Source organism: Amblyomma americanum, chromosome 9, assembly GCF_052857255.1.
Source record: "Amblyomma americanum isolate KBUSLIRL-KWMA chromosome 9, ASM5285725v1, whole genome shotgun sequence".
Taxonomy (NCBI): domain Eukaryota; kingdom Metazoa; phylum Arthropoda; class Arachnida; order Ixodida; family Ixodidae; genus Amblyomma; species Amblyomma americanum.
Genome location: NC_135505.1, coordinates 4,716,917 through 4,742,411, shown reverse-complemented (window position 1 = coordinate 4,742,411; position 25,495 = coordinate 4,716,917). Strand labels below are relative to the sequence as shown.

The window sequence follows — 25,495 nt, the reverse complement described above, 5'->3', positions numbered from 1 at the left end:
GGCGAAAATAATGAAGCGCCGACCAAAAGGTGTTGTCAAGATGGAAGGACGTTTCGACTTCCACACGGAAGTCTTGTTCACTGATGGAAAAATTTCACACACAAAGCTTAAGTACGTTGTGCTAATCGTCGCAGGCATCTAGCGTACGAGGGCGGTAGATTGCCGATGTTACGGGTGAGCGTCTGATCTGTTGTCTGGATAAGCAGAGACTCCAGATATTGGCGTGACATCCAGTTTTTCTCACGGCCGATAATTGCCGCTTCTTCCCAAGCGATATCATGCTTCGTGTTTCCAACGTGTTCAGCCAGTGCGTTGGAACAAGCCTTCTTTTTCTTGACATCATTCTTGTGCTCATTCAGCCGTCTTTCAAAGTTTCCGCTTTCACCTATGTAGGAGTGATCGCAGTCTGAGCAGGGGATTTTATAAATTACTCCGGGAAACTTTTCCTTTTTTAGCTTGTCCTTTACGGACACCAACTCGTGACGAAGCTTGCACGCAGGCACGTTTCGCACATCGTAGGTGCGAAAAATGCGGGCCAATGACTCGCTCACGCCTGGCACATAGGGTATTGCAGCTCGGGCACGGCAAGGTAGGCGAACGGGCTGAGCTGGTCTCGTTGTCTGCTGTATTACAGCGTTCACGAAGTGCTGTGGGTAGCCACAATTGTTGAGCTCGCGTCGCACTTGGCGTATGTCAGAGGCTTTTTCTTCGGGTTTCGAGCGTATTCTTTCCGTACGACGGACGAGGGTAGAAACGACGGAGCCTTTATGTAATACAGCAGACAACGAGACCAGCTCAGCCCGTTCGCCTACCTTGCCGTGCCCGAGCTGCAATACCCTATGTGCCAGGCGTGAGCGAGTCATTGGCCCGCATTTTTCGCACCTACGATGTGCATATAGCTCACGTGCCTGCGTGCAAGCTTCGTCACGAGTTGGTGTCCGTAAAAGACAAGCTAAAAAAGGAAAAGTTTCCCGGAGTAATTTATAAAATCCCCTGCTCAGACTGCGATCACTCCTACATAGGTGAAAGCGGAAACTTTGAAAGACGGCTGAATGAGCACAAGAATGATGTCAAGAAAAAGAAGGCTTGTTCCAACGCACTGGCTGAACACGTTGAAAACACGAAGCATGATATCGCTTGGGAAGAAGCGGCAATTATCGGCCGTGAGAAAAACTGGATGTCACGCCAATATCTGGAGTCTCTGTTTATCCAGACAACAGATCAGACGCTCAACCGTAACATCGGCAATCTACCGCCCTCGTGCGCTAGATGCCTGCGACGATTAGCACAACGTACTTAAGCTTTGTGTGCGAAATTTTTCCATTAGTGAACAAGACTTCCGTGTGGAAGTCGAAACGTCCTTCCATCTTGACAACACCTTTTGGTCGGCGCTTCATTATTTTCGCCAATGTATTCACCCGACCAGACGAGATTTCGTCGAACCTTAGATTTCATCGGTGTTTTAATGCCCACAAAGCTCTGGTGAAAGAACAGTGGCTTGCATTCATAACTGCAATAAATTGTGCGCACTGGCTGCAATCAGCACGTGAACTATTGAAGCTTTTACAAAAAAAAGTTAAGCTCAAAAGAAGCATGCATCATCAAGTCAAATATTCAAATGACGTAAAACATTGTTACAATAGAACCCTAAGCTAACAACAGATATACAAGGAGAGAGAAGAAATTCATTCTGGGTTGGTGGAGTTTGTTTCAATACAAAAGTCATGTCAACAAACCTTGCACTTTATTCGTACAGAAAACGTTTATTAAATAACACTTTTAAGTTAAGAATATGCTTCTAGCACACTTACCTATTCCACCACCTGCTCTGACGCCCTTGTACAGATGGAATACAAAGCACTGAAAAGAAGCAAAGGCATAATTGAGGCATCGTGCTTCTCACATGTTCAACTTAGAAACGTTTTGTTGTAATGAGTGTTTTAAAGAAAACACACACACATTTCACCCCACCATAAACTGTTCCCACTCAGTGACCAGCATTTTTCTCTCCATGGCAACTGATGTTGCCTCCCTTTGAGATGGGTTTCTGCAAAGCAGGAATAAGTTTCTCTTCTACTGATAAGCAAACAGGAAATTCCCAACTAACTGGACAATACCGACATCGGTTTATGTTCCAGTATACAGTAAAGATTTGTTCATTCGAAGTCATCGGCACTGCGAAGAATACACCGAAACAGTACCGTCTGTTGCCTTCTCTTCTTGCGCTCGTGTCATTATTTCTAAAATAACGAGACTCGGATAAAAAATTTCGTTGTGGGAACGTGCTGCCTTTATTGAACCAATTTGTCGATTACCACACACTGCGGCGTAAGAGTCTACTCCCCCAAATCGTAGCTCTTGCTGTTGAAAACAGAGTTGACTGCAAATAAGAATTTACGCCTTACCCCCCCCCCCCCCCTTCCCCGCAGGATGGCATCGTGGCGCATGTGCAACTCGATGCAACAAACGCTTAATGATGCCATCACAAGGACACCAGTCTGCAGCCAATGGAGACCACAATAAAAACCGGTGCTCCACTCTGCCTTCCGTAAACGTGGGCGGCCCTACTAGCGGCCAGGCATGGGCAGTATTGATGATACATGTATCTTCGTTACTATTCTTGGATTTGTCTTTTTTATAAGTATTAGGTATCGCTTGCCAAAAATGAAGGTACCGGAGTATCGGTGTCGAAATATACATTTGTAGTGTATCTTGTATTACAGCGATTCTCTGTAATCAAACAATATACAGTTGATCCCGGATATATCGAACTCCAAGGGGATCAAACTGCTAAACTCCAAATATATCATGCCTTGTTTCTTTAATATATAAATTAATGTACGTTAGTTTGGGGTCCCAGAACTAAAACAAACATAAATAAACTTCTACTTCTTCAGAAAACGCAATCCGTCATGTAGCGAATACACAGCCATTGCACACAACTATGAATACTTTTAGTACATATAACATACGCGTTGATCGTATATATGAGATGCGATTACTAATGATTAGGTATTTTTATACATCTGGTGATAAAAACTTTCTATAAAATCTCGGGTCTTTGGGCTACAGGAGTACAAATATTAAATCTCGGTGCACTGATCCATGGTGTTTGGTGTTTTTTTAAACGGCTTCGTGACCTGCTTTCGCCGATAACGAGTGCCAGCAGTTTGCATGACCCATCCATATTTGCAGCGAGCAAAATCGAAATGCGCACTTTGCTATTCTTTCCTCCATGGCATGCATTGCCCTTCAGGTGCAGAGTCTTTTCTGGCAGAATTTTCCTAAACATTGCTGTCTCATCTGCGTTGAATATTTGCGACGGCGAAAAGCTATCGCAAATCTCTGGCCACTCTTCGGACAGCCACTTCTTTGTGGCAATGCTGCTGGTCGCCTCACTATCACCCGAGAGAGTCTTTCCGACGACGCTTCGTTCAGCTTCGCGCAGTCTTTGTTCTTCAAGATTGCACTCGGCGTGTTGCGAGGAATTCGGAACGCATCGGCGACCAAGGTTTTTTTCTTGCCGGCCTCCACCCGCCAAATGATGCCCGCCTTTGATCCTAAGTCCAAATTCTGGCATTTTTTTCGCATTCATGGCTCCCGGATACGAGTATAAAGGGAAAAGAAAATTCACGGCACCGCACAAGTCACAAGCGAACTCACACTGACCTAGCGAACAAAGCGAAAGGAACGACCACCGCATCGTACCACACCAGTCACATGCCCAAGCAGCACCCACAGCAGTGACAGCCAAAATGGCCAAAACTTTGGTGACAGCTAGCTGATGTCGTTTTATTTGGCTGCGCCCATAGAGTTTCGTACTAAAAGAAACTCTCAGCTTTTCCGAGCCCCTTACATGCCCGTGTGGTGGTTCCCATTTCCGTTCACACCCCACAAAGTTCTCATCACGTGACTCTTACTTGTGCATCTCCGCACGAAAGTATCCAATGCCGTAGCCGTGCTCGAGATAGATTTCGAGAAGATCGTACTCCAATAAGAGAAGCCCAATTGCAGAGAGCGTACGGCGGGAGAAGTCCACTTCCAGGAGAGCACGTGCTGGGAGAAGCGCACTTGCGGGGTCGCGGCGTGGCACGGAGTTCGATGTGTCAAATATTGGGTGCACGAAAGTTCGATAAGCGCAAACACATTTGAAATACTTTTGAAAGCATTTAACGTTGGTTACAGACGGCGACTGGTGTAAAGGCTCCTAACAAACCTTCGGTTGACTATCGAACTGAAGGTGGACCTCCTCAGAGCCATACCGATGCTGGCTGGTGCATGGAATGATGTGAAGCAAACCACAATCGTGAACTGCTTCTGCAAAGCAGGGTTTGTGGTGACTTCAGACAACAGGTGTCTAGACACACAAGACAATGGCGCTGGATGCCTGGACAGCGGGTTTCGTGAGCTCTCAGCGTTCGCAGGCGCCGTCCCAGACGGCGTAACAGCACAAAATCTTGTCAGTGCTGCCGACGACGTGCAAGCCGTTGTGGATCGTAGTGATGCTGAGATTGTGGCTAACATCGCAGATACCAGGGAAGCAGACACGAGCAGTGGCGAAGATTCAGGCGAAGAGACCCAGCCGCAGTGCATAGCAATCGCATTCAGCGTCTTTCGTCGCTGTTGTTGCGCAATGGAAGGCGCTCGACTTTCTCATTTGGATGCCATCAACAAGCTTGAGGACACCTTAATGAACTTCGTAGTGTAGAAGAACAGGCAAGCTAAGCTCACGGACTTTTTTCTTGCGAAATAAAGTGCAGTGTTCGTGGAGCTGTTCTTTCGTTTTTTGCGGAATTCGGCGGAGCAAATCAATTGTCCCGATCCCGGTGAAATTGTCCGAGATGTGCGATATTTTGGAGTAAGCATCTAAAAGACATATTTTATATTTTGAATTATCGATATATCGAACCTTTCGCGACTCCCTTCGAATTAGACATATGCGGTATCGACCGTTGCACTCTTGCACTCGAAAACGGAAGGGACGAGGAGACAGGCTCACCGCTGCGGTGGATGCCAAGAGAAATGGAAGGCTTTTGCTGTCATGCTCAGGAGGTTACAGAACATTTCTTGCTTACTTTGTCACCACAATAGCGCTCCTCTACACGTAGGTCAATGGAGTCATCAGTGTCAGCAGCATCACATGCATCGGGGGACAGATTCCTTTCGTTTGGAAAAGCACGCACTACAATAAGCTCCATCTCTCAGGAGCCACTCGTGAAACATGAATTTCGTAACGGCCAAGTCGGCGTTTTTTTCTTCCTCCTCGTATTTTAACGAAACTTGTACGGCTACTAGCACTACTCCTGTAGTACTACGTTGTGTAAACTTTCCCGTTTCAAGAACTCAATCGAGGAAAGTTCTGGACACATGCCTATTGAAATTATTCGCTCTGCGTTTGCCGAAGGACAAAATTTTGAGCTTGCAGTCTTACAGGCATTGTGGAATCAGGGTGTAGAAGTGCAATATGTAAAAATACTGGTAGATATATATATATATATATATATATATATATATATATATATATATATGTGTGTGTGTGTGTGTGTGTGTGTGTGTGTGTGTGTGTGTGTGTGTGTGTGTGTGTGTGTGTGTGTGTGTGTGTGTGTGTGTGTGTGTGTGTGTGTGTGTGCGTGCGTGCGTGTGTGTGTGTGTGTGTGTGTGTGTGTGTGTGTGTGTGTGTGTGTGTGTGTGTGTGTGTGTGTGTGTGTGTGTGTGTGTGTGTGTGTGTGTGTGTGTGTGTGTGTGTGTGTGTGTGTGTGTGTGTGTGTGTGTGTGTGTGTGTGTGTGTGTGTGTGTGTGTGTGTGTGTGTGTGTGTGTGTGTGTGTGTGTGTGTGTGTGTAAGCGCAATAGACTGGGCGCACGGTGGAAAAAGTAACAGCCTTTATGCTAACGTTTCGGCCAGGGTCTGGCCTTCGTCGGAGTAACAGAGCCTGGTCGAAACGTTAGAATAAAGACTTACTTTTTACACCGTGCGCCCACTCTATTGCGTTTATGTTGTACCGGATCCATCTGACCTTCACCCCCTATTATATATATATATATATATATATATATATATATATATATATATATATATATATATATATATATATATATATATATATATATATATATATATATATATATATATAAATATATATATATATATATATATATATATATATATATATATATATATATATATATATATATATATATATATATATATATATATATATATATAGCGACTGCACAGCTACCATAGTCCTCATAAAGTCAACAATAAAATTCCAATAAGGACGGGTAAAGATATGGAGACACAATCTCACCAATGCGATTCACCGCCTGTTTACAGGAGATATTCCGAGGCCTGAATTGGGAGCAGTTGAGGGTAAGAGTTAATGGAGAATACAAATAATCAGTGATTCGCTGATGACATTCCCTTGCTGAGTCACAATGTTCGCTGCAAATCATGGTCAATGAGTTAGACAGGAAGAGCAGAACGGCGGATGTAAATATTAGCATGCTGAAAAAGAAAGTAATGAAAACCAAAGTAAGGGAACAGTAGTTCACAATTGGCAGCGAGGTGCTGGAAGTGGTAAAGGAATACGTCTACTTAGGGCAGGTAGAGACCGCTGATCCGAATCACGAGAGGGAAATAACTAGAAGGATAAGAATGGGGTGGAGCGCATATGGCAGTTTCTCTCAGATCATTAATGGCAGTTTACCAATATCTCTCAAGAGATATTGGTACAACAGCTGTATCTTACCGGTACTCACCTATGGCGCTGAGAAGTGGAGGCTTACAAAAAAGGATTCAGCTTAAGTTAAGGACAACGCAGCGAGCTATAGAAAGAAAAACTAAAGGTGTAAGATTAAGAGACTGGAAATGGGCCGAGTGGTTGAGGGAACAAACACGGGTTAATGACATCCTAGTCGAAATCAAAAGGAAGAAATGGGCTTGGGCAGGGCATGTGATGCGAAGGCAAGACAACCGCTGGTTCTTAAGGGTAACGGAGTGGATTCCAAGAGAAGGCAATCGTAGTGGGAGGCGGCAGAAGGTTATGTTGGCGGAAGAGATTAAGAAGTTTGCAGGCATAAGGTGGGCGCAAATGGCAAAGGACAGGGTTAATTGGAGATACATGGGAGAGTCATTTGCCCTGCAGTGGGTGTATAGTCAGGCTGATGATAATGACGATAAATGACCGAAGGTGTCACATAGAGTCAGCTAAAAAACAGAGCACAACTTTGAGACAGGGACGAAAGAAAGGCGGACTCCACAGTGCTGACTTTGACTAGTTTTTTTTTTATTGCAGAAAGGGTGGATGGGGAAAAATGGGGAACAGCTGGTGAGTTTGCTTCGCGCACAAGACATTAAACGTGAAAAATGACATATCTGATCTGCGCACAAACGAAAATGCAAGGAGGTGCAAATGGGTGAAGTTACTACGGGCCAAATGAAACATGAAAGTAACAAATTTCATGAAAACAATATGCAATAAAAGAGCAAAAGTGGCATTAAGGTGTTAAAAATTAAGGCGAAATTAAAATACAACATTGCCGAAAGGAAGCAAATAAAAATCCAAATGTTGAAAACAGGGGTCTGAAATCTTTACATATCAGCACGATGGAATTACTCAAATAACACCTGACTCAAATAATTTAATTGACGTTTTGTTAGTGCAATCGAGGGACAGCTAACAGAGTCTTGTCCTAGCATCAAAATGTGGCCGGCTTCTTAGATTTCATGATTGATGAGATGTGAATTTCTTGCAAGAACAGTGCACTTACGATACCATGAAACAAATCCACAATTCATCCTGAAATCATGAAAACTATTAACACAAAATAACTCGTGAAATTAAGGAAGACACCCACATTTAAAGCTAGGAGAAGATCAACGTTAATAAATTATTTTCTGTTTCAAAGCTGAGGTGGCCGGAGTGTTGCCTTTCCCGTTCTTGCTGCGCGATGGCGCTTGCCACACTGTTTACCCCATTTGGCCGACTGCCGCGGCTCATCGCCATCGTCGCCGCCTGTTTGAAGCGTCGAGTGTCGTGTTATAGGTGTGCAAATGTCGTTTGCGCTTTCTTGAGTAGTGAATATTTTCGCTTTTTTTATGTCGTTTCGGTGAGCAAAGATTGTGCCGCGTTGCTTCTTTCCCGGCAGTAAAAGCGGGTATTATCGAATTTTAAGCTGGAATGGCATCATGTGCGTCCTTTACTACTTGTCAGCGTCCTGTATTACTTGTCAGGCTTTGTGGTTACAAAATTTTGCAAAACCACAACTCGCCCTTACAGCATCGGGGACATAGCTCTCCGGTGCCAACTGTTGGCAATGACTTGTACCTGACAGTGTACAGGAGCTTCAAGCAAGGGTGCCTAAGGCAGCACCCCACAAGAAGATTCTAGATACTGCTAACAAAGCTGTTTAAGTTCTCATTTTCTGGCACATTTTTTTGGGAAGTGTTGGACGAGCTGGGATCCCTTGCTCATCACGCTGGGTGTATGGAGCACAAGGGCACTTTTACATGCAGGTGCAGAATTTCCTCATAGTCACCTGCATGCATTTCTACCCAAGAGGCGCAAATCGCCGGCATGAAAACAGCGAAGAGGTCTCCATTGCAAATACAAAAGCTCGCCTTCTGCAGCTGTTCCGTTTGGGTTTCTGGCCTTCGCTGCGAACATTTTTTTTATGTGCCCTCAAATAAATGTTCTCAAATTGAACATGGAGAGCCCTTCTCTCGTCTCTGCAGTGTTCCAAGCATAGGTACTAAGTTAGCACGAAATTTTGTGACTAGTCCAGAAACATCGTCCTTTTTTCAAGCAAAAGCTCTAATCAGGATGTTCAGAGCCTAGCAAGACAGCCTCCTGTGCATATGTGCCTAGCGCGAGCGGTCCTCATCATCGTGTTCTATGCAGCACTACTTAGCTCGAGCGCTCCGTCCCGCGTCGTCTAATCCAGTGGTTCTGACCCAAGCAAAATCTTCCCTTGCGTGTCCACACCTGGCCTAGCGCGAGCGTTTGTGGCTCAGTTCTGTCATTCGTGCATGTAAAACCAGTAAAAAAGTCTGTGCCAAAAAAAAAAATGGCCCGTGATTTCGCTCTGAATCGAATGATGTTTCTGTTATTTTTTCACTTCTCGTTAGTGTTTCGTCCGCTCTTAACAAGAAATAATGGTAGCGTTACGTCAACAAACACTACAATATCAATGATACATGTCGCCAACGCAAATCATTGAATGACCCTCGAAGCACGTAAACACGATCGCAGTTTTTCGCGATCTTCGTTCAAGATGCACTTTATCCCGCCCTTACTGCTCAGTACAAACCGATCCATGAGGCTGAATTTGGAACTCACAGCTTACAAAAAGGCCAGCAAATTTTTATTCTGCATGTTCCTTCGCAAGGTTCAGCAGATGAGATCCGTCGGCGAAGACTGCCGAGCGCGCGCTTTCTCAGCTGCAGCGCTGCGTGGTGAGTCGAAATGGAAAGGCGCCGCTTTCTCGCACGCCGCTCGGGGGGAGCTGAAAACTCAAGTAATCTAACGATGTTAAAACATTAAGTTGGGCTAGTTGGTAACGGCTTAAAGGAATCATATTCTTAGCGGTAAGAAACAGACACAACACCAAGCTGTGTGTGTGTAGCTTGGTGTTGTGTCTGTTTCTTACCGCTAAGAATATGATTCCTTTAATCTAACGACATTGGAGAAGACTGTTTGCACTTTTGTGGTAATAATTATTTGAGTCAGATGTCACTTGAAAAATTCAGTTGAACTAGTTTAATTTTGTCTGTTTAAAGGTTTTAGGCCCGTTTTCACATTTTAGCTCTTTATTTGCCCCTTTTGGCCTTGTTTTTATAATTTACTCTGAACTTTTAACGTTTTAATGCCCCTTTTGGCTCTTTTGCTACGTCTTGTTTTTATGATGTCAGCTGCTTTCATTTTTTTTTTGTTGCCATGTGTCGCATAGTGACTTCACCTGTTAGCTCTTCCTTGCATTTTTGTTTGTGCGCAGATGCAGCACGGCCATCTGTGTCCTTTTTAGCCTTTGTTATCTTGCGCACCTAGCAAACACAGCAGCTGTTCCCCATGTTTCCCCGCCTAATCTTCCTACAATAATAAAGCTAGTTGAAGTCAGCGCTGTAGTGTCCGCCTTTTTGTTGTCACTGTCTCAAAGTTGAGCTGCGTTTTTTAGCTCTCATGAATTACCAACTAGCCCGATCAGCCATGCTTGTACTTACAGTCGCCAGTTTAACGAATCAACGTGAACAGCATAGGTTTTGTAACAGTATCTGTGACGTCATAAGTTGGTCTGTCGTTCCGTTATGGTTTGGTTGAAATCCGGTTTTACTTTCCCAGTTTTTGCTGCTTCAAAATACTCGGTATTCTGAACAACCTTTTTCTGTACCAGATTGGGGTGGGGGGGGGACTCTGAGGAATGTAATATGGCTGTCAACTACAAATGCTCAAAGAACCCACAGAGTTGCCCTTTACCTTCAGGATCCTTGAGTTGCCGTTTCTCTGCTTCACTCTCATCTTTTGGCGCTTTCATCCAATGCAACAGGGCAAAGTGCTCGTTTGCTCCTACAGAGGCGCTTTTTTTTTTCATTTTCCTTCGCCTTAGCATGGCCGCATCGTGAGGCTCTTTCACATTGGCAGATGGAGCCAATGCTGCTACTTTGTCATTAACAAAGTTAACACCTAAATAACAGAGATTAGCAGGAAATGTTATGCGTAATGAAAACTTCAGCCTTTTTATTTTTTGTTATATTTCTACTACATTTTAACGCAGTATGTTCAGCTTCAAATGTCTGTTAAACATAGCGCTGGAGTTGGCTTTCCCATCTTCACAGGGCTTGCACTTTTAGCAGAGTGCAAAGACAGGGACAACGCAGTAAATACAACGGTAACAAACGAAAAGCACCAGAAAAACTTTTTCAAGTTCATTCGTAACGGAATCTAAAGCAGCCCCCCTCACCGTGAGCATGCTGTGGCACTTGTGGTCAACCTGGTCATCCTCTTCCTGAATGTAGAACTTGCGGAAGAAGCTGAATGCTATCACCGTGTAGATGTACACAATGATCGTCAGCAGCATAACCGTCAACACCAGCTGGAGAGAGAGAACAAGAAGAAGTCAGGCCATTTCATCGCCAGTTTTACGTTGCCACATCCTCATCCACTGTCGCCCTGCTGCAAAGTTTGCTTACTTTGCTTTAATCTCCAACATGTACACTCTAGTGAACTTTGACCTTGTCTATTTATCTGCCATTAAACTGCTCTGGAACCATCATGACAGCATGCACTAGCGTCTACAATGTTTGAAATACAGTCGAGCCCACTCACAGTAAACCTGATGGCTACGGGTTTGCTTCCCTTCTATTCAATGTTCATAGTAAGTGGACTCCCCGTATTACAGCCCCCGAAAAAAACATGCACGGCAATTAACCTACGCTTAAGCATGGGAAAACATGGAATAGCATTAGATGTCCCTCCCGCGCAAGTACTCTACTCTTTCATAGATTCATAGATCTCGGGAAGTCCTAATACCACAACTGCCGCAGTGGTGCAGCGGTTAAGCGATGCGTCACTGCATCGGCATGCAGCTGTTTCAAACACAATCACTGATGGGGCTTGTGAGACGCAGGCTGCAGTTCTCAACCTCCAAAAGGCTCGTTTTGCACATGTAGTTCTTCTAGATTCTGTGTATCTCTTAAGCAGTAGGCAAGCCGGTACTGAATTTAATTTATCTCAATTATTTTTTTAGTGGGCAGGGTGCCCACAACCTCGTGCGTATGTGGGCCATCTGCTTTTTTGGGACATGGACAGACGGATGCTGGCTTTTCTTTTGAACAGAACCTCTAATTCTATTGCACGGTACTGAGACCACAAAAAGTGGCATTTATTTCGTGACAACTGCGTCATATTGTCTATTCAAAGCGCAGGCTCTACAGGACTGTTAAACAGAGCACTGCTGCCAACAACCTGCCAACTATGGATGGGGTTTAATTACTCATGGTAGAAATGTCCATGCTGTTGGTGAAAGGTCACCACAGTGATCAGATTCCTAGCTGCAGGAGAAAGTTCATACTTTGCGCACAACGTCTTCATCAGAACACAGCGTCATCCTGGTTCCTGGTCGCAGCATTCGTGCACACAGTATGTATCGGCTGCACTGTCCACCACCTCTCACTGTCTGCATGTGATAGCAGCTGAAAAGGAGGAGCCGGGTGAGGAGACAATGCATGCTACGTGACCAGCCTGACATTCGAACTCCTCAAATATCTGCTTTTATACTGCTATTGTCTCTGCTGTATTATCACTATCTCGCGCTCATCGCGCTTCGCTTACACTTAGAATGCTTTGCCCAGCCGGCACACACGCAGGCAGTGAGTGACCTTGTAGGCCATTGGTGCGCACTCGACCGATGGTCACTTAGTTTCAATTCTGCCCTTTTATTGCTTTTTAACCCACTTGCTGCTGCCTCCTCATTCGCTATAACCGAGTGGGGCGGACGCAGCTGTTCGCTTATCCAAGACGAGCTGCCAAAGGGAAGGAATGAAGGAGCGGCTTGAGAAGAAAGGAAGAAAGAGGTGCCGTTGTGGAGGGCTCTGGAAACAGTTCAACCACCTGGGGATCTTTAATGTGCACTGACATCGCACGCACAAGGGCGCCTTTGCGTTTCGCCTTCATCGAAGCCGCGGTCGGGTTCGAACAAGGTTACTTAAATAGTTTTTATTTTCCCCAGATATTCACTGGTTGGAGCACCTGGGCTAAAAGCTGCTCGAGGCAGCTTGATGCTCCGGATGCCATAATTCATATTTTGACGGTACCTCATTTGTTCGTAATGAGTAAGTATTCACTACATCCCCAGCCATTGTAAGTGGTCTCCGGTGTAGTTGTTCGCATTTTAAATGCCCAATCTCAAAACTTCCATTTAGAGAAATTTTTCCTTTTCGAGGAACTTTAGGAGCAAATTTTGGAAAAAGAGTATAATCACAGGTCTTCAGGAAATTTTCAAAGCTGTAATTTTCTCACTTTTCAAACTCTGATTTCCTTAATCGTTGCACTAAACAAAGCTCAGAAACTTGAATTTCAGTTATGGCATGGAACATTTATTTATTTGTAGAATACTGCAGACCCTGACATGGGTCCAAGCAGGGGGGGAAAATGTACATAAAAAGAAACGCGGCAAATTACATCGCAGAAAACTAACATATGAGTAATAGGACACAGTGAAGAACAAGGAAAAACAACTGAGCAAACATCAATAATTATTTTTGTCAATGGCATCGATGCTGTTTACAACCTCAGGCGGGAGTTCATTGTTATTGTGTGAGGAAAAAATGAGTATTTAAACGCATTGATTCTAGCTCTGTACGGTGTTAGTGATTCAGTGCGACGATGTAGTGTTAGTCGCGTTGTGATCGGCTTAAGAAATAAATCAGCAGAACATCACTGTTCTGCTGTCACCTTTAAATGTAACGTGGCTGCAAGTTCCAAGTATTCTTACTCCATTACCCGTACAGTGCACTCACAGCTATCACCACTAACGTCGATTTGTTTTATGTCTGTGGGCGCAAGTTCCTGCAATGAGAAGTTTGCTGCTGAAGCTGTTGTGTACCTAAGTAGGACGGGTTGTCTGGCTAGTTGGTTCAATACTTGTGACGTGGTAGTTGCGCGAAAAATACACAAGACAGGGAGGGTACAGGTAAGGCCACATTCTCACAGCCGGTTTTTCGCTTCCTCCGTCACCTCCGCGCCGCCGGAGCCGACGGAGGGGGATGAATTTGGACCGGTTTCCCCCCCAAATCGGGCGGCCGGTGCCGCTGGGCCCTGCTCTACGTTTCCGTCCAGCGGCGGCGACGGAGCCCCGCCCCACTAAAAACGTGCCAGTCACAGCGCGAGCTCGCCTCACGTGACCTACGGCTTGCTTGCTGCGAGCGAGACATGGCGCTGGCGAGCGTCGCGTCTTCGGCCGGTGCGTGGGTGCGCGGACTCCCAGGACCCGGCCAAGCAAGCCATCCCCACAGGCCGGGCTGCCAGCGTCATGAGCCTCCGGGACATAACGTTTGAGTGCAGTGGGGCCGTGTGGGTTCCCATGGACCTGCGCGTCCTAAACTTCCCTGTGTCTAATAAAGTTTCCACCACCGCCACCGGGTCGTGAGATGCACGTGTCTTGCGCCCCGAAAAGCACCCGCTGCCAAGGAACAGAGAGCGGATGACGGTTTTATTTCATTTGCCAATATACGAGGCGTTCCAGGTAAACGAGTCTCCGATGAGTTTTGTGTTTGCACTGGGCGCGGGATATACAATAAGCGAATTTGCATCTGTTGCGCTCAAGTAGCACCAGTGTTGTGTATCTGGATTTCTCGCGCTATATTTTAGAGCTTGAAGAAAAGATGACTCGTCCGGTACCTTGCTGCGAACAAGAAGTTAATATTTAAAAAGCTAGCTGTCAGTCTAACCTAATTAATCGACTGCGCAGTGCGAAAAAGAAAGTTAGGCAGGGTATAATCATGGTTATACCAAAGGTCGAGCAAAAGCATTTTGGCAATGACCCGGACCAGATTTGGAGGTCGTCATCGTGTCGGGCACGCTCACTTACGGTTTCACGCTCAATGTGGTTGGACGCTCGTTATGGTTGGTCCAAATCGGCCGAGATCAAATTTCGCGGCTGGTCCGGGTCAAATTTAGAGACTGCCATCGTATCGAGCACCCTGAAATTAGCCTGAAAATAGATTTTGGTCCAAATCAACGAAGGCAAAATTTCGGGTGTGGGATGGGCAACATTTCAGAAACGACCCGGGTCTAATTTGGAGACACCATCGCATTGGCCATAGTGAAAATATGCTCGTCATCTGACTTAAAGCTGTTGCTATGAGAGCAAAAAGTTGGACTAGTTGGATGATATGCGTACTGAAGAAGTTGGCGCGGAAAAACGAGGACAAGCGAGACAAACGTCCTTGTTTGTCTCGCTTGTCCTCGTTTTTCCGCGCCAACTTCTTCAGTCTGTTGCTATGAAATCGCTAAGTGCGAAGGTCACTTCGATGTCATACACGCACACCGGACTGAAACTCAAGTTTTGCCTTGAATAGATACTGCAGATTAGGCCACACGACCCTCAGCAGTACTGAACCAATTTTACGTGCCTAGGACACTCCTTCAATTGTTATAAAACGTGGTTACATTTAGCTGGACACCTGTTCTATTTACATGGAGGGAGAGAGAGACAAACGTAGGGCAAAAATTCATCCCTTTACTCAACAAAACATACAAGCATTTGCGATAGACATAGTTGTACCCACATATTCATATCAGAATAAAATGCATTAAAACAGACAGGAAAGTCAGCAAAACGACCCAGTATGGAATGTTAGTAGCAAGACGTATTTATCTCTTTCAGACACTCATTGAGTTCTGCTATCGAGAAAAATCTGAAAATTTGCATGCGTATTAGGCGATACTGGTAAAATATTCTCCAAACTGTTTTGCTAGCCTAATTCTCGAACGCTGGTATAAAGACCAATCTATCAAGCCCTGGCCCACCATTCCTGTATTGATAACAGAGTTCATTACCCCCTACATATGTTCGATTTCATTCATATTGGCCAGAATAATGCTACTGCAGTGCGCGCAGCGCTTTAATGGTAGCTTGCTATATCCGTATAAATATGTTTTGGCGCTGTACGCGTGGTGTTCGCTGTAAAAACTGTGGAGTTGCGCAAAGTTGTTCAACCAACTTCAAACTTTTGCCACCGCTTGCGAGATCCCATTGTTGTTTCTGCGATAATAGTCAAGCAAGATAACGCAAGCAGACGACAGACGACTTTCACCGCACGTTCGGCATCTCCTTCAAATCCCACGCTGCCGCCGCTGTTTTTTTTGTTTGTTTTTTTTTTTCACGCGGGAGAAAAAAAAAAGGCACTGGCGAAGAGTGACGTGAGAGAAGCGAGCGCCCGCCACAACTGGTTTGCCAGTGACCGGCATCTTTTTTTTATTAGAACACCGCGCCGCTCCGTTACTGCCGCGGTTTTCGGCTCCGTCGCCGCCGCGCCGTAGAGAAGGCCGGCTGTGAGAATGTGGCCTTATTGAGACATTTTCTTCATAAAGATGAAAAAAACTAGATATGACTTTAATTGAGAGTGGTGCGCAACTGACCATTCGAGCAATCTGTTCAGCTGCTGCAAAAGCATCATCACTTGGCAGAGTGAGCAGAAAGAACAGTAATGTTAAGAGGACAGTCGCAGCGGCAGCATTGCATTTGCAGTGCGCACCTGTTTGCCGTTGTGCGTGACCGACTGCAGGATGGTGCGCAGCGTCTTGAATCCAACAGCCACGTCCAGCAGGTGGGCCGCAAAGAAGAAATAGTTGAGGTTGCCCATCACAGAGAAGGTGAAGTACCACAGGTTGTACAGGAACGACTGCACAGAGGGTGAGTGAGGTGATGAGCACAGACACACAGTTTATGGCGAACGTGCACACAGCTGTACTGCTGCCCTTTCCCAATGTTGACCTCTTCTCCCAAGAGAAGCGCAGGGGGCTAGTGGAGATTTTCACGACCTTGAGGGGGTGCCTCAAAAGAGCCAAGATGGCAGCGCTTGAATCCTTCTGGGGCAGCCTGGGTAGAATCAGGATTATTTTTTTGACCATGCTTTACGCACAGCATATTTTTTGTCTCCGTCCGCAAGGTAGGGTCAAAGATACATTTACCAAGCATTTCATCCCAGATAAGTAGAGCGCCAGGCCAGGGGAAAGGTTGCACCCTCGGTATCACAGGTGAGTACCCGGTGGCTCTGGGGATCAAGCCCCGCACCTCCCGCATGCAAGGCATATGCTCAAACCACTAGGCCACCGCTGTGGTTGGACTCATTAAAGCGCAGCTTTGAAGCGCCTGTGTAACAAAAGTAAACACAGCGCTAATTTTTACACAAACGACAGAGAAACACCAGACAGGACGGGCGCTGACTACAACTATGTTCATTGAAAGCCATATGTTGCATATATATAGCCCGAAGAAGGCGAACGCATGCGCATTTCTTACATGGTAAGAAAAAAAAAACACCAAAAAAACACACACACTCAAAAACTACTCACCATCGCGTATTTTATAGCGATAGCTACATTGCGGTAGCATTTCGAGCCTTCAGCGTGGCGGCGCCGCCACCCTGTGGGTACGCCGCTGCCGCCCTGTGGCTGCCGTGTGGTTGGTCACGCGGTGCAGAGCACCAGCCGATGGCGCGACGCCGTGGCTGATCATGTCGTTGGTCACGTGACCAAGCTCCACTCGACCAGCTGTAGCTAACTCCAGGTTTAACCCGAGCTAAACCACCGCCAATTTTTTTCACAATCTATGCTCACTTTCTCGTAGGGAGATAGAACTCGTGCTGGCGCACATGCCTCCTCTCTCTTTGATTAAAAAGGCTTCTGCCTGCTGTCGATATATTCTATTTTTACTTCTAGCTAGAATTTTAATTTTGCCAAGTCGTTGGTAACAGTTTTATTAGTTTTTATCAATGAAAGAGCGGCAATGGGCGGGTAGGTTTTCGGGCGAATCTGATACGTTCCCTAACGACCTTTTATGTTCCCCAGCCCACTCATTTACGCAGCGTCCAGTTTGACCGACGTACGCATTGTCACATGTGAGGGGGATCTTGTAAACCAGTAGTAGTGTGAAATCTGGGTCAGTTGGTACATGTTCAGGAGTAAAACCAGTCAAAAAACGGGACACAGCGAAGAGACGAGGCACACCACGACGACTGGACTAGCAACTGTGCTTGTTAGAAGAAAACAGACTCCCAGGAAAAGTGGAAAAGTTTGCGCAGCTCAGTTAACAGCAACCTACATCAAAAGATAAGCTGTAATCTAACGCCGTTGCGAAAGGAAGCTAAGTTCCTTCTGCATGAGGTAGATAGAAGGACTGCTGATACAATCATCTCCTTGAATACTAATGAAGAACGCTTCGAGGATTTCGCGCTCAACTTTTCCCTTGCCTCTGCCGACAATACTAACATTGGAAAATAGCGGGTAGCAACCGCATTCTCGGCAATGTCGAGGCAAGTTAGCGCCGTCAGTAGGGGACAGAGAGTTGTGGTGTTCTCTTAGTCTGTCATTAATACATCGGCCTGTTTGCCCAATGTACACTTTTTCGCAGGTCAATGAAATTTTGTAAACAACACCTGTGGCACAGTTGACGTAGCGGTTTTCATGTTGCGTCGAACAAACCGGCCGATAAGTCCCGCCACGTGCAACACGTGAGCACTGACGTGAAAGCTTGCAGGGAGCTGAAAACGCAACATTCACGCCCTGCTTTCCGGCGACCTTTTTGATGGTGTGGGCGACTTTATGCACATAAAGCATGACTTCAAAATTTCTCTTTTCCACTGTCTTTGGGTAAACCCTTTTGACGTCTCGATCCTTTATCTTTTGCAGGAGCGTTTCGGCCACTGCCCTCAGAAGTTCTTTTGGAAAACCGGCAGCCTCCAAACGTTCATACTGGTTATAGAAGCTAGTCTTCATGCTGTGGTGGCAACTCTTTTGCAGTGCATTACGGAAGCAGTTAGTAGCAATCCCCCTCTTGACAATCTTGGAATGAGCTGACGAATACGGTAATAAGGACTTTTTAGTTCTAGGCATGAAGCACCAGCAAACATGGCCATCGTCACGAAATGTTAATTGAAGTTCTAAAAATCTAATCGAGTGGTTAGCGGGTAGTTCATATGTAAAACTGAGGGCACTCGAGCAAGCTTTAAAAGCTGTCAAAATCTGGTTTACAACCACATGCAATGAGTCACTGGGTGAAAGATTCAAAAGACTCAGGAAATCATCAACATATCTCAAAAATTCTGCACACATGTTTGTCAAAAAGAACGTCTTGCAACGTGTTGTCAAACTTTGCTAAAAATATATGGCACAATACTGGTGCTACGCTTGCCCCAATACAGATTCCTTTTTTCTGCACGTACATGCTATCCTTAAAATCAACAACTGTGGAAGAAAGATAAATCGTTAACAGCTCAAGGAACGTATCCACAGAAACGCCACAAGCATTTTGAAAGGCGACTTGACCCTGCTGTTCAATCAGCTCACGCACCGCAACAAATAGATCACTATGGGGGATGCTGTAAAACAAGTCCTCAATGTCAATGGAAAACGCACTGTTGGCTCCAGGGATGCCTTTGTCCAGAACTTCAATCACTGCAGCCGTGCTCGCAACACAGTAAGGGTCCTGAACAGAGATGGGCCGTAGATGTTTCTGCAAATACTGGCCCACTAACTTCTGCCACGTGCCTGCCTCTGTCACAATGGCTCTCAAAGGGCAGTCAGCCTTGTGCGTTTTTGCAGAGAAAAACACGCGGAGGCGATTCCCTTTGCAATTCTTCACCCTTTGAGACAGGCTGTCCAGGTTGTTGGCCAACAGAAGTCTCATAGCTGCGGACTTCAATTTCGAGGAGTTTCCTCAATGGAGCATCAGTGCCCGAAGAAATCGATCAGCTTGTACAGAAAGGGCCTAAGTACAGTTTGGAACCAAGTGTCAGCAGCCAGGAACTTCTTGCTACTGCACACCGTGTAGCAGAGAAAGCCGACAAAGATGAGAAGCAGAGGTGCCTTTCTGAAGGTATAGACGCCGTTTGCAATGCAGATGGACAGCAGAAACGGCACAGTAACCACATTCTTCACCAAGCCGAAATTGAAGTCCGCAGCTATGAGACTTCTGTTGGCCAACAACCTGGACAGCCTGTCTCAAAGGGTGAAGAATTGCAAAGGGAATCGCCTCCGCGTGTTTTTCTCTGCAAAAACGCACAAGGCTGACTGCCCTTTGAGAGCCATTGTGACAGAGGCAGGCACGTGGCCGAAGTTAGTGGGCCAGTATTTGCAGAAACATCTACGGTCCATCTCTGTTCAGGACCCTTACTGTGTTGCGAGCACGGCTGCAGTGATTGAAGTTCTGGACAAAGGCATCCCTGGAGCCAACAGTGCGTTTTCCATTGACATTGAGGACTTGTTTTACAGCATCCCCCATGGTGATCTATTTGTTGCGGTGCGTGAGCTGATTGAACAGCAGGGTCAAGTCGCCTTTCAAAATGCTTGTGGCGTTTCTGTGGATACGTTCCTTGAGCTGTTAACGATTTATCTTTCTTCCCCAGTTGTTGATTTTAATGATAGCATGTACGTGCAGAAAAAAGGAATCTGTATTGGGGCAAGCGTAGCACCAGTATTGTGCCATATATTTTTAGCAAAGTTTGACAACACGTTGCAAGGCGTTCTTTTTGACAAACATGTGTGCAGAATTTTTAGATATGTTGATGATTTCCTGATTCTTTTGAATCTTTCACCCAGTGACTCATTGCATGTGGTTGTAAACCAGATTTTGACCGCTTTTAAAGCTTGCTCGAGTGCCCTCAGTTTTACATATGAACTACCCGCTAACCACTCGATTAGATTTTTAGAACTTCAATTAACATTTCGTGACGATGGCCATGTTTGCTGGTGCTTCATGCCTAGAACTAAAAAGTCCTTATTACCGTATTCGTCAGCTCATTCCAAGATTGTCAAGAGGGGGATTGCTACTAACTGCTTCCGTAATGCACTGCAAAAGAGTTGCCACCACAGCATGAAGACTAGCTTCTATAACCAGTATGAACGTTTGGAGGCGGCCGGTTTTCCAAAAGAACTTCTGAGGGCAGTGGCCGAAACGCTCCTGCAAAAGATAAAGGATCGAGACGTCAAAAGGGTTTACCCAAAGACAGTGGAAAAGAGAAATTTTGAAGTCATGCCATATGTGCATAAAGTCGCCCACACCATCAAAAAGGTCGCCGGAAAGCAGGGCGTCAATGTTGTGTTTTCAGCTCCCTGCAAGCTTTCACGCCTGTGCTCACGTGTTGCACGTGGCGGGACTTATCGGCCGGTTTGTTCGACGCAACATGAAAACCGCTACGTCAACTGTGCCACAGGTGTTGTTTACAAAATTCCATTGACCTGCGAAAAAGTGTACATTGGGCAAACAGGCCGATGTATTAATGACAGACTAAGAGAACACCACAACTCTCTGTCCCCTACTGACGGCGCTAACTTGCCTCGACATTGCCGAGAATGCGGTTGCTACCCGCTATTTTCCAATGTTAGTATTGTCGGCAGAGGCAAGGGAAAAGTTGAGCGCGAAATCCTCGAAGCGTTCTTCATTAGTATTCAAGGAGATTATTGCATCAGCAGTACTTCTATCTACCTCATGCAGAAGGAACTTAGCTTCCTTTCGCAACGGCGTTAGATTACAGCTTATCTTTTGATGTAGGTTGCTGTTAACTGAGCTGCGCAAACTTTGCCACTTTTCCTGGGAGTCTGTTTTCTTCTAACAAGCACAGTTGCTAGTCCAGTCGTCGTGTGTGTGCCTCGTCTCTTCGCTGTGTCCCGTTTTTTGACTGGTTTTACTCCGGAACTTGTAAACCACTCCCGTAGCACACCTCGCGTAGGGCATCGAGTGCCTCTTTCCACATCCAGATGCTGCTTTAGCACCGCTGCTAACCTTGTGGCACATCTAGAGGAATTTGCAGGGGGCCCATTGCCGCTCTTACATTCATAAAAACGAAAAAACTGTGAACGACTTGACGAGATAAAAATTCTAGCTAGAAGTAAAGATAGATTAGCTCGCGAACTGGCAGAAGCCTTTTTTATCAGAGAGGTGGCATGCGTGTCCGCACCACTTCTATCTCCCTACGAGAAAGTGAGCAATGATTGCTAAAAAATACGCGATATTGACTAGTTTTTGAGTGTGTGCTTTTTTTCGTTTTTTTTTTCTAATCATGTGAGAAACACGCATGTGTTCACCTTATTATGGCTATATGTATATGCAACATGTGGCTTTCAATAAACATAGTTGGAGTAAGCGCCCGTCCTGTCTGGTCTTTCTGTGTGGTTGGTGTAAAAATTGGCGCTGTTTATACTTTTGTTACACAACGCTAGCCCAGCAAGAGGTACTGTTTAAGCGCCTGTTCGTGGGTTGAGCCGCGTTGCCGCCAAGCCGTAAATAAATAAATAAACGAAAATGAACGTCGCCGGAACTGGGATTCAAACCCATGGTGCCGCGAACAGATCAGCTTCGCTGGCCGCCGCACAAGAGCACTAGCCTATCGCCACAGTCAAAAGTGCCTCGTGTTAAACTGCAACACATTCTTGTGCTGTGCACTGCACATGGTCGTCTTCTTTCTCTCAAGACTTAAGAGGCATAAAGACTTGGCAGTGGCGACGCCGTGCTAGAAGCCTCACTGGAAATTCTTATGTATTCCTGCAGCAACTTGCAGTGCATCGTAGCCCCGCGCTCCTGGGAAGAAGCAAGCCAACCAAGCGGCAAGTGCGTGTGCGTCCGTCCCCTGCGCCTGGGATCTGCGCATCAACACGTCGAGGGCCGATAGCGGCTATAAAAGAACCGCCACCAACGGGAGCCTGTCACTTGGCAGTGGCGACGCCGTGCTAGCAGCATCACTGGAAATTCTTCTGTACTTCCGCAGGTTAGTGCCAACGGCATAAAAGTCTTGTTTATAATTTTGTACACGCTATTGTTGCCACTGCAAAATGGGGCTATATTTTTTACTAACTGTTGCTTTGACTGAAAGCAACAGTTGACATCTCTTGACATCTTGAAGATGTCAAAAGATCAGGTGAAGATGAAATATGAACTGCGCGTTGAACTGCAGAAACTAAAAGATGAACTTAAACAGGAGATAAAAGCAGCAAAGAAGACCCGCCGAGAGAAGTTTGCGCAATGAAATCCGCGAACTATACAGCGAACAGAGATGACTAACGACCTGAGCTTCGCCGCTGAGACAATTGAGGAACTGCAGGCCAAACTTGAGAATGAAGTTGCGGAAAATAATAAGTTAACAGAAGAGAATGACATGCTTCGGCTGAAACTTGCAACCCTCGAAGAAAAGATCGAAGAAAATGAGACACGCCTAAATAATCAAGAGCAGACAGTTTTTTGTGACGTCATGTTCTGTGCTACTTTTCAGCCTAGCATTTCTTGCGGCCGTCTGCTGTTTGTTTAGGTGGGTTGTTAATTTTTTTATTGGTTTTATCTTTCTTTTTCTGACTGCTTTTGCTTCATATGTTTGACTCTGCTTTTGCTTCGATTGTCATTGGTTTTTTACTTTTTATATTTTGTTTCTTGGTTTCTAACTGCTTTTGCTTCTCCTGTATGACTCTGCTGTTGCTAAGATTGTTTGACATTGCTTTTGCTAAGAGATGGTTCCTTTGTTTCGTTTTTTTAATTCCTTTGATCAGAAATATCTGTTAGTCTAACCTGCAGTATATAGTCTGTTAACCTAATGTAGCGGCTTTTCATACCACGTGCTGGGTTCGAAGTGATAATGGGATGAGTATCATGCTTGAGCGGAACTGTTTAAATATGCCACCTTTCCATACAATAAACAGTTGGTAGTGTGCGCATGTGGTGTCTCTTTCTTGTCTGTGCCCTGATTTGCGCAGCCGTTCATTTCGTCAAGAGCAATACTCACGTAATGCGAACATCGAGATACAGGGTGTCGTGCAAGAAGATGGAGATGATATCGAGAGCTGCCACCCAATATCGACCCGCGATTCCGGTAAGACAAACATCATTGTTCAGTTCAAACCTCGCACAAAACGTAATACAGCACTCAGAGCAGGAAAAAAAAACAAGGTTCACAAACAAGGACGTAGGGCTTGGAAAAAGTGTTCCAATAAATGTTAACACGCATCTTTGCGCAACTTTGAAAAAGCTACTTTTCATGACTATCAAGCGCAAACGCGATAATGAGTGAAAGTTGGCGTGGTGCTGGAATGGAAAGGTCTTTGCTAAACAGGCGGACGACACAAACACAATTCAGCTGAAGAATGAACTTGACCTCGCCAAGATCTGCTGAACAACCTTTCAGCACTACCTCGACTTAACAAAATGGAATATCAAGAGTTCGCTTTTCCACAGTCCATTCGCATAAGAAAACCTTTGCAGAATTCTCTCCTTTACATAAATGCCCGATCAGCTGTTAACAGGAACGAGGATATCAAATTTTTTTAATGAATTGAATTTTCAGTTTGCCACTATTATGTTGACGAAAACCTGGTACAAAGAATCTTCTACGATGCTCCACCTCAATAAATACACAACTTACTTTGTTCATCCTCTTAATCGGATAGGAGGTGGTGTTGCCATTTACACTAGGTTAGTTTTAGACTGCGGAATTGTACTAGGGTTTTCAAAGAGTACTGAACACACTGAAATCTTAACTCTCAAACAAAAAGATAAACGCTGTTAGCCGTGTACAGGCCGCCAAGTGGAAATATTACAAGTTATTCATATTTTCTTATCTTTTTTTGAGCCACCTCATGAGTACATTTGCACAAATAACTACAGGTTTGTTTCAATATCAATATTAGTGACGATAATACTACTACAAATAATTTGTCACTACGATTAACTCATTTGGATTTATAAATTTAATTAAAACACCTACACGCCTTACGCCCTCTACCTCGTCGATTCTTGATTACTTATTACAAATATGAATTCAGTGATTATTAATACTGGAACAATTACATCTCATATGAGCGATCATTGTCCGGTCTTTATACTTTACCATTTAGACACGCAACGTAACGCTGTTCCTCCAAAGTTGATCACTTTGCAGAGCGTAACAAATCATGCCTTGGAATCATTTAAACATGCTATTAGATTATATGATTGGTCACCAATATGCTTGGTCACTAACATATGATCGGTCACCAATATGCACACAATGCGTATTCACAGTTCATGGTAATATTTATGCAATTATATGAGGATCACTTTTATCTAAAAACCATTAAACTTTCGAGAAAAGCCAGGCAACCATGGATAACACAGGCCGGTCTGGCTATGAGAAAAAAAAATATCTTTACCACGTTTTTTTCGCACACGCATGTATACTGCATTGCAAGAATCTAAGGTGGAAACAAGTTAAATGCCGAACTGAGGCGAGCAAAGAGAACTTACTACCCTTTAATGTGTTCTCTGATATTGCTCGCCATAACCCAGATACCACTTGGAAAATTATCAATACCGCCCTCAGCCGCGGCAATACCTGCCATTCGCCCGAAAAAATAAGCCACCAAAATCTTGAAATAACCGGCAAAGCCTTAGCAGAACACTTTAACGAACACTTTGTTAACATAGTACCACAGGACAGTACCACTCCGATTCTGCGCTCACAACTAAATAGCACTGCGGAGAGCCTATTTTCAGAGCTAACCAGCGAAACAGGAACTTATATGACCATTATGAACTTAACAATAATAATAACTTTATTTGCATCAAACGCGCATGATGCCGAAGGCCTGCAGAAAAAGCTGTCATTAAGGCAGCTTGACAAGGCCGCAGGCCCCCACACTGGCAACTACACGTAGCGGTCAGCAGTCACGAACAAATATATACAACAAAGTGTGAAAGAACAAGTAAAGTTATTACATTGAAAAAAGGAAATTTCCACAAAACCTGACTGTAGCAAGA

The 25,495-nt window shown here is 45.1% G+C and overlaps 1 protein-coding gene across 1 annotated transcript in view; it reads right to left on the bottom strand.

Annotated features, from left to right (window-relative positions):
• The window catches only part of RyR (Ryanodine receptor), a 1,185,515-nt gene that overhangs the window by 25,667 nt on the left and 1,134,353 nt on the right, over positions 1-25,495 (bottom strand). The window contains 3 exon segments of the mRNA XM_077638630.1: positions 1,812-1,860; positions 10,958-11,089; positions 16,254-16,400. Of these exon segments, the coding sequence (XP_077494756.1) occupies positions 1,812-1,860; positions 10,958-11,089; positions 16,254-16,400 (328 nt within the window).